We start from the raw sequence: 10,139 nt of genomic DNA on the forward strand, positions 1-10,139 counted from the left end.
AGGGCTGGAGTGTCCAGGCAGTGTGTCTGTATTAACCCCTCTCTCTCTCAGTGCAGTGTTAATGTACTGGAGTGTCCAGTCAGTGTGTCTTGTATAACCCCTCTCTCTCAGTGCAGTGTTAATGTACTGGATTGTCCAGTCAGTGTGTCTGTATTACACCTCTCTCTCTCAGTGCAGTGTTAATGTACTGGAGTGTCCAGTCAGTGTCTGTATTAACCCCTCTCTCTCTCAGTGCAGTGTTAATGTACTGGAGTGTCCAGTCAGTGTGTCTGTATTAACCCCTCTCTCTCAGTGCAGTGTTAATGTACTGGAGTGTCCAGTCGGTGTGTCTGTATTAACCCCTCTGTCTTTTTCAGGAGTGGCTGCTAGCTCGTTCTTTACCAGTGGGAAGTATGCCATTGACCCAGAACTCAGAGGAGCCGAGTTTGAGCGGATCACCCAGAACCTGGACGTCCAGTTCTGGAAGACTTTCTGGAACATCACAGAGACGGAGGTGCTCTCGGTAAGAGGCACTGAGGCCTGTCCTCTACCCCAGCTGACCCGCTGGGATTGCCACTGCTGACCAGTCTTCTGTCTTTCTCTGTTAACAGAGTCTGGCCAGCATGACGTCCACCACAGTACGGGTCAACCGCACCCTCTCCGTGCCCCCTGACCCCTTCGACCTCCCGCTGGCCTCTGACCCCGCCTCATGGTCACCATCACGCCCCCTGTGGCACACTGTGCCCTGCACCTGTCCAGATGAGGCTACTGTCCTACGAACTGAGAGAGGGACAGGTTGGTGGTGTCCAAGTTAACCCCTCTCTCTCTCAGTGCAGTGTTAATGTACTGGAGTGTCCAGTCAGTGTGTCTGTATTAACCCCTCTCTCTCTCAGTGCAGTGTTAATGTACTGGAGTGTCCAGTCAGTGTGTCTGTATGAACCCCTCTCTCTCAGTGCAGTGTTAATGTACTGGAGTGTCCAGTCAGTGTGTCTGTATTAACCCCTCTCTCTCTCAGTGCAGTGTTAATGTACTGGAGTGTCCAGTTAGTGTGTCTGTATTAACCCCTCTCTCTCTCAGTGCAGTGTTAATGTACTGAGTGTCCACTCAGTGTGTCTGGATTAACCCCTCTCTCTCTCTCAGACAGCGCGGAGCTGCTGTCCCTCTGTCGCTCCGAGGGCCCGTCTCTCTCTCTGGGGTTGAAGTCCAGGCCTCTCCCTGTTCTCCCTGCCTCATCGTCCACTATCATGGTGGTGGCTTCGTCGCCCAGACCTCCAAATCCCATGAGGGTACAGTGAGATGGAGAGAGGAATGGATGGAGGGATATAGAGGGAGGGAGAGAGGCTGTGTGGGCACACAGGCTGTGACAGTGAACCCCAGGGGTACCTTTGTACTGATCCTCAGTGTGTGGTCCATCAGGCTGTGACGGTGAACCCCAAGGGTACCTGTGTACAGTGTGTTTCCTTCAGGCTGTGACAGACTGAACCCCAGGGGTACCTGTGTACAGTGTGTGTCCTTCAGGCTGTGAGACAGACTGAACCAGGGGGTACCTGTGTACAGTGTGTGTCCTCAGGCTGTGACAGACTGAACCCCAGGGGTACCTGTGTACAGTGTGTGTCCTTCCAGGCTGTGACAGACTGAACCCCAGGGGTACCTGTGTACAGTGTGTGTCCTTCAGCTGTGACAGACTGAACCCCAGGGGTACCTGTTACAGTGTGTGTCCTTCAGGCTGTGACAGACTGAACCCCAGGGGTACCTGTGTACAGTGTGTGTCCTTCAGGCTGTGACAGACTGAACCCCAGGGGTCCTCATGTGTGCCCTGTCCTCCCTCTCAGCCCTATCTGAAGAGCTGGACTCAGGCTCTGGGGGTCCCCATTCTGTCAGTGGATTACTCACTCGCCCCTGAGGCCCCGTTCCCCGGGCACTGGAGGAGTGTTTCTACGCCTACTGCTGGGCTCTGAAGAACTGCCACCTCCTGGGTAATATACTGTACACACACTGACACACACTCACACACATTGACACACACTGACTCTACTGCTGGGCTCTGAAGAACTGCCACCTCCTGGGTAATTATACTGTACACACACTGACACACACTCACACACACTGACACACACTCACACACACTGACTCTACTGCTGGGCTCTGAAGAACTGCCACCTCCTGGGTAATATATACACACTGACACACTGATACACACTGACACACACACTGACACACACTCACACACTGCTCACACACTCACACACTGACACACTGCTCAAACACATTCTCACACACTCACTCTCCTACACTCTCACCATACTCACATTGTCACACTCGCACATACTCACTCTCTCACTAACTCACTTTCTCTCCCTCTCCCTCTCCCTCTCCCCCCCTCTCTCTCTCCCCCCTCCCCCTCCCTCTCCCCCCCTCCCTCTCTCTCTCCCCCACCTTTCTCTCTCCCTCTCTCCCCCTCCCTCTCCCCCCCTCTCTCTCCTTCTCTCCCCCCCTCTCCCTCTCTCTCTCCTTCTCTCTCTCCCCCCCTCCCTCTCTCTCTCCCCCTCCCTCCCTCCCTCCCTCTCCCTCTCTCCCTCCCCCCCTCCCTCCCTCTCCCTCTCTCCCTCCCCCTCCCTCTCTCTCCCCCTCTCTCTCCCTCTCTCCCCAGGCTGGACAGGCGAGCGCGTGTGCCTGGCGGGTGACAGCGCGGGGGGGAACCTGTGCCTCACCGTGTCGATGCGCGCGGCCTCCTTCGGCGTGCGGCTGCCGGACGGCATCATGGCGGCGTACCCGGCCACGCTGCTGACCGCCACCGCCTCGCCCTCGCGCCTGCTGACCCTCATCGACCCGCTGCTGCCCCTCAGCGTGCTGTCCAAGTGCCTGAGCGCCTACGCGGGTACGTGCCGCCGCCCGCCGCCCGGCCCGGCCCGGCCCGGCCGCCCGCTCACCCCCCTGTCCCTCTGCCCGCAGGCACGGAGCCGCAGGCCGACAGGCAGCTGGAGAAGCTGAGCGCCCTGTCCATGGTGCGCAGAGACACCGCCCTGCTGCTCAGAGACTTCCGGCAGGGAGCCAGCAACTGGATCCACTCCCTCCTGGACACCCGCCGGAGCGCCGGTACTGCGCCTCTCCGCTCCCTCAGTGTGTGTGCAGGAACACGTTCTTGGCACCAGTATTTTTGCCATTTGTCTGTATTAACTTGGCGTCCGTACTAATATGCGTGAGGGAGAAGCTCCTCCAGTATCCCAGACTCCCCGTTGTCTTTTAGTCTCTCTTGTCTCTGCAGTGTGTCAGCGCCTGTGGGCGTGCCTCAGGCGACCCTTGACCTTTCTGATGCACTATCTCCGCCTCCCAAGCCCCGCCTCTTCTTTCCAGCTGCCCCCTGGTAGGAGAGTCTCTCTGAAGTTACCTAGCAACGCCCATCACAAAGCCCCGCCCACCTGCTGTCGGCTTGGCCAGGGATTGGTGATTGAGCTGTCAGTCCGGAAGAACAAAAGGGCAGATTTAAAAGAAGGGTCGTTATATTCAAATTCCAGCTATCTGTCTTGAAGAGTTAGAGTGCGACATAATCTGATGTTTCTCTGAACAAAAGAAAAGTAGGAATAAACAAAGAATTTTATTTTTCTTTCCACTGATGTCAGCTCAGTTACCCCTCCCCTCACCCCCTGTGCAGGTCCCATGACGTCGTCCAGGCATGGTCACATGGCATGCCACCATCCTCCAATCACCTCCCTCCCTCTCCCTTCCTGTGTCCTTGCAGCTGTTTCCCAGGCAACCGAGTCAGATGTTGTCTGTGAACCCAGTTAATCTCCTTTTGCATTCTCTGTCCACGCAGAGAGAGGAGCACAGTTCTGTCCCTCTCCACACAGAGAGAGAGGGGAGAGAGGGAGATGAACTGAAGGAGAGAAGGGAATGGAGAGGAGAATACCCTTAGTGTGTCTCACTTAAATATTTCCCCCCGGCATTTCCTGTGCATCTGTCTGTGCAGCTCTTTGGCTTTGCTGAGATTGAATGCCTGTAATTCCACACTGATCCATCTGTCTGGTCACTTACCTGCATGCTGCCCTGTCTCTCTGTCCACCTGTCTGTGGGCACACGGTGTCTCTCCAGTGGGATACAGGCCCACACCTGTCTGTGGGCACACGGTGTCTCTCCAGTGGGATACAGGCCCACACCTGTCTGTGGGCACACGGTGTCTCTCCAGTGGGATACAGACCCACACCTGTCTGTGGGCACACGGTGTCTCTCCAGTGGGATACAGGCCCACACCTGTCTGTGGGCACACGGTGTCTCTCCGGTGGGATACAGGCCCACACCTGTCTGTGGGCACACGGTGTCTCTCCAGTGGGATACAGACCCACACCTGTCTGTGGGCACACGGTGTCTCTCCAGTGGGATACAGACCCACACCTGTCCTGTTCTTTCTCTCAGATTCTGTGAGGAAGAGTGTTTCTGAGGCGAGCCTCGGCTCACCACACTCCGATCCCCCGGTACCCCCAGTACCCCCGACCTCGTTCTCAGTGAAGAGAGACTCCCTGAAGAGCAAAACCTGCCAGGACTTGGGCACCCACCGGCACAACTCCCTGGCAACCAGCACAGCGCCCCCCGACTCCCTGCACAAGGTACTGCCCACCCTGTGCACTGTAGTGTTAATGTACTGGAGTGTCCAGTCAGTGTGTCTGTATTAACCCCTCTCTCTCTCAGTGCAGTGTTAATGTACTGGAGTGTCCAGTCAGTGTGTCTGTATTAACCCCTCTCTCTCTCAGTGCAGTGTTAATGTACTGGAGTGTCCAGTCAGTGTGTCTGTATTAACCCCTCTCTCTCTCAGTGCAGTGTTCATGTACTGGAGTGTCCAGTCAGTGTGTCTGTATTAACCCCTCTCTCTCTCTCAGTGCAGTGTTAATGTACTGGAGTGTCCAGTCAGTGTGTCTGTATTAACCCCTCTCTCTCTCTCAGTGCAGTGTTAATGTACTGGAGTGTCCAGTCAGTGTGTCTGTATTAACCCCTCTCTCTCTCAGTGCAGTGTTAATGTACTGGAGTGTCCAGTCAGTGTGTCTGTATTAACCCCTCTCTCTCTCAGTGCAGTGTTCATGTACTGGAGTGTCCAGTCAGTGTGTCTGTATTAACCCCTCTCTCTCTCAGTGCAGTGTTAATGTACTGGAGTGTCCAGTCAGTGTGTGTGTATTAACCCCTCTCTCTCTCAGTGCAGTTTTAATGTACTGGAGTGTCCAGTCAGTGTGTCTGTATTAACCCCTCTCTCTCTCAGTGCAGTGTTAATGTACTGGAGTGTCCAGTCAGTGTGTTTTAACCCCTCTCTCTCAGTGCAGTGTTAATGTACTGGAGTGTTCAGTCTGTTTTAACCCCTCTCTCTCAGTGCAGTGTTAATGTAGTGCAGTGCTCAGTGTTTATTAACCTCTCTGTGTCTCAGCCTGAAGACGTCAGCTTCTTCCTCACTGAAGATGACTCAGTGGAGTCCAGTGTTGGAGGGGGGCTGTCAGAGGGGGTCCCGTCACCACCTGTGTTAGATGTGCCGTCTCCAGAAAGCGCCCCTTTCTCTGGACCCTGCGCCCCCTCCTCCGAGCCCCCCAGCGCTGCCCCCGACTTCCCCGAGGGGTTCAAGCCCCTGCGCTCGGAGCAGCTGGCAGAGATGAGGTTGCAGACTTCGCCGATCGTCAGGAACCCCTACATGTCGCCCCTGCTGGCCCCCGACAGCATGCTGAGAGGCCTGCCCCCTCTGCACATCGTGGTGAGAGAGCGGGGAGGGGGAGAGGGGAGGAGGAGGAGAGGAGGACAGGGGAGGAGGGAGAGTGGAGAGGGGGGGAGAGGAGGAGAGAGGTACTGATCTCTGGTATCCCCTCCCTGCCAGGCCTGCGCTTTGGACCCGATGCTGGACGACTCGGTGATGTTCGCCAAGCGCCTGCGGGCCGTCAACCAGCCGGTGACCCTGTGCGTGGTGGAGGACCTCCCTCATGGTTTCCTCAGCCTATCGCAGCTCTCCAGGGAGACCCGGGAGGCTGCCTCCATCTGCGTGGAGCGAATCAGAGAGATCTTCAGGCAGGAGGCCCCGCCCCGAATCCCGCCCCCACTGCAACAGGCCACCATTCGCAAGCATCGGAAGCTGGAGAGGACCAATCATACTCCGAGCCCCACCCCAGAGGCTAAAACAGGAGGGACCAAGCCTGAGTGGACCAATCGTGGGCCTGCTTTATCCCAGGGAGGTGGAGCCAGCAGCATGGAAGGGGAGGGGCTTACAGCCGGAGTGGCTCAGAGCAGCTCAGACTGTAGGGAGATTGGAGCCTGAGACAGAGATGAAGAGAGAGGAAGGTTGAGGAAGGAGACCAGGGGGTGGAGAAACGAGCTGAGAGAGAGAGGAAGGAGAGAGAGGATAGTGCCCCCTGTCTGCCTGGAGGCGCAGGATGGTTTTTAATACTTTAAACAGCATCAGCAGCTTTGAGTTTGAAAGAGGAATTAGTTTGTGTGAAAAGAAGTATACTGCACAGTGAACCAAACAGCACACAGACTGCACACATGCACACACAAAAAACACACACTGATACAGCAGACTGCACACACGGACACACAAACACACACACACTGATACACACACAGACAGACACACACAAACTGGCACACACACACACACACACACACACACACACACACACACACACACACACACACACACACACACACCCTTCAAGCCTTCTGCACTGCCTCTCCGCTGGGATGTCTGCAGTCTAACCTCATCCCCTGTTGCCTGATCAGCCCCTGATTTTCTAACTAGAAGCAAAGTTTTTAATAGAGGTTGTTACATTTTTATTAATGGGTTCACCTCAACCACTAAAATCTGCTTTCTTTTGAACTGAATAATGGTAAGAACATTGTGTCACCACTCGCTCTGATGTCAGTAAGTGTATTCACATGTTACTACACAGGCTTTTCCAACAGGAGAAATTACAGTTATCAGTTTTAGAAGGTTACTGAAAAACAAACTGTTAACTGAAAGTTAACATCTTCAGTCTTGATAACTGTGATCTCACCAGTGACCGCAGCTACAGCCACTGTTATTAACCACAGTTGCATCATTGGTGCTTGTAATTACATTGTTATTAACTGTAGCTATGTCACAGATGAGTGTCATTACACTGTTGTCAACTGCATAATGGATAGATGTAATGACGTTTATTAACTACTGCAGCAGCTCTTGATGATGCTATTTACTCCAGATATTGTTTACTACTCAATTAAAGTGTTAAAGAAGTATCTACACAGGACGAATAACAGATAAGAGTTACAGTGTTTCTAACTCCAGCAAGGTTAATCTCTCATTCCCTAGATTGTTGAAATCCTTATTTTTAACAGTGTGCACATTGTTATAGGCTGTAATTACGCAGTAATTAACTCTCTCATTAGCTGTCATTACAGTCTTTAACTGTACATTGTTACAGGCTGTAATTACATAGTAGTTAACTCTCTCAATAGCTGTGATTATGGTCTTGAACCATGTGTACATTTTTAAAGCCTGTAATTATGCAGTAATTAACTCTCTCATCTGTGATTATGGTCATTAACCATGTGTACATGGTTACAGACTATAACTACAGAGTAGTTAACTCTCTCAGTAGCTGTGAGTACAGTCTTTAACTGTTTGTCCATTGTTACAGGCTGTAATTACATGGTTATTAGCTCTGTCAGTAGCTGTGATTATAGCCTTTCACCCTGTGTGCATTGTTACAGGCTGTAATTACACAGTAATGAACTCTCAGTAGCTGTGCTCCTGTCTAAAGGCTGCAGCTGTACTTTTGTCACTGTAATCCCTCTGGTACCGAGTGTCTCTCCCAGGGACCCCCCACCTGCGGGGCTCTGACTTTGTGTGTCATGAGTGTCCTCAGCTCCTACAAGGAAATCCTCTGCCCCCCCAGGGAGAGGGCTGGTGGCAGTTTTAATCAGGCCCTCGTTAAGCCAATTAAGAGTCTGCCCAGGGCCCATGTGGAGACGGAGCGGGGGGCTCTGGGACAGGAGCTCATGGGGGGGGTTCCTCCCAGCACTGCTGCTGTGCTTCGGCTCCGGGACGGCTCTTTCAGAGGGAGGAGTTTTGTTTCGGGAACAAAAAGACGGGAGGAGACCGACCCAGCCAGCTTGATGGGGATGTGCCCATCTTTCGCTCTGTCTGTCTCTGCCTCTCCTCTGTCTCCTTCCCTCTGTCTGTCTCTGCCTCTCCTCTGTCTCCTTCCCTCTGTCTGTCTCTGCCTCTCCTCTATCTCTGTTCCCTCTGTCTGTCTCTGCCTCTCCTCTGTCTCCTTCCCTCTGTCTGTCTCTGCCTCTCCTCTATCTCTGTTCCCTCTGTCTGTCTCTGTCTCTCCTGTCTCCTTCCCTCTGTCTCCCCCATCTCTCCTGCTTTTCTCTCTCTGTCCCCTCTCCTTCTTCTGCCTGTCTCTCTCTCTCCCTCCTGCCTGTCTCTTTCTCCTGCTTGTCTCTCTCTCTCCTGCCTGTCTCGCTCTCTTGCTGTGTTCAGATGTTTGCTAGTTGTTGTTGATCCTGTCTGTCTTCATGTCTTTGTGCTCGTGGCCTCAGGTGGTTTTCTGTCTCGCTGTCCTCTCTGTGACCTCTCAGTCTGATGGGCTGCACTCTGCACTCTGTGGGTGGGGGTGAGAGGGGATAGGTCTTGTTAAGCTTTGGTTGGTCTCTAAAAACCTGTCTTTAGTTCTTTTATTGTGCTCTTTATTTTAATATACATAACACTTGTTTAAAAAGAGTCCTGGTACGTTTCCCTGGGGACTGCATTAACAGTTGTGCCGCATACCTCTATGACATCACTTCCTGTAAAACGGTTTCTACCTGAAGTGCACCCTGTGTGACTTGAATGTCTGTATTCTTAAACAATAACTCTTGGAAACTTTATTTTTACTCCATGATGTTGTCATAATTATTGTTAATATGCAAAATTCTAAAATGCTATATATGAATACAAATATACAGTATATATAGATGCTGTGGAATGCTTTCTGATTTTATCTGTATTTTTTCATTTTTAAAGGAATAAAAATATCTATTCTAAAAACTGGGTTCAACTGTTTATTATCCATTTACATGCACATTTGGCACTTAGGTACTATTAACACTACTGGAGACACTGCTGTCCCTCTCCTCTCACACTGCCCCTGAATTCACACACTGAGACACTCCTGACTGGACTAGAGACACTGCTGTCCCTCTCCTCTCACACTGCCCCTGAATTCACACACTGACACACCCCTGACTGGACTGGAGACACTGCTAGAGACACTGCTGTCCCTCTCCTCTCACACTGCCCCTGAATTCACACACTGAGATACTCCTGACTGGACTGGAGACACTGCTGTCCCTCTCCTCTCACACTGCCCCTGAATTCACACACTGACACACTCCTGACTGGACTGGAGACACTGCTAGAGACACTGCTGTCCCTCTCCTCTCACACTGCCCCTGAATTCACACACTGACACACCCCTGACTGGACTGGAGACACTGCTGTCCCTCTCCTCTCACACTGCCCCTGAATTCACACACTGACACACTCCTGACTGGACGAGACACTGCTGTCCCTCTCCTCTCACACTGCCCCTGAATTCACACACTGACACACCCCTGACTGGACTGGAGACACTGCTAGAGACACTGCTGTCCCTCTCCTCTCACACTGCCCCTGAATTCACACACTGACACACCCCTGACTGGACTGGAGACACTGCTGTCCCTCTCCTCTCACACTGCCCCTGAATTCACACACTGACACACCCCTGACTGGACTGGAGACACTGCTAGAGACACTGCTGTCCCTCTCCTCTCACGCTGCCCCTGAATTCACACACTGACACTCCCCTGACTGGACTGGAGACACTGCTAGAGACACTGCTGTCCCTCTCCTCTCACGCTGCCCCTGAATTCACACACTGACACACCCCTGACTGGACTGGAGACACTGCTGTCCCTCTCCTCTCACACTGCCCCTGAATTCACACACTGACACACTCCCGACTGGACTGGAGACACTGCTAGAGACACTGCTGTCCCTCTCCTCTCACACTGCCCCTGAATTCACACACTGACACACCCCTGACTGGACTGGAGACACTGCTGTCCCTCTCCTCTCACACTGCCCCTGAATTCACACACTGACACACCCCTGACTGGACTGGAGA

General features: G+C 52.9%; 1 protein-coding gene across 1 annotated transcript in view; it reads left to right on the plus strand.

Moving 5' to 3' along the window:
* The window catches only part of lipeb (lipase, hormone-sensitive b), a 20,280-nt gene extending 11,267 nt beyond the window's left edge, over positions 1–9,013 (plus strand). The window contains 13 exon segments of the mRNA XM_088905288.1: positions 357–502; positions 591–684; positions 687–722; positions 725–778; positions 1,120–1,185; positions 1,188–1,270; positions 1,812–1,893; positions 1,896–1,955; positions 2,630–2,857; positions 2,932–3,075; positions 4,390–4,580; positions 5,387–5,704; positions 5,825–9,013. Coding sequence (XP_088761414.1) covers positions 357–502; positions 591–684; positions 687–722; positions 725–778; positions 1,120–1,185; positions 1,188–1,270; positions 1,812–1,893; positions 1,896–1,955; positions 2,630–2,857; positions 2,932–3,075; positions 4,390–4,580; positions 5,387–5,704; positions 5,825–6,259 — 1,937 coding nt within the window. The 3' untranslated portion in view covers positions 6,260–9,013.
* Positions 9,014–10,139: the final 1,126 nt, after the last annotated feature.

This window comes from Atractosteus spatula, chromosome 25 (genome assembly GCF_055471065.1).
Source record: "Atractosteus spatula isolate fAtrSpa1 chromosome 25, fAtrSpa1.hap1, whole genome shotgun sequence".
NCBI lineage: Eukaryota > Metazoa > Chordata > Actinopteri > Semionotiformes > Lepisosteidae > Atractosteus > Atractosteus spatula.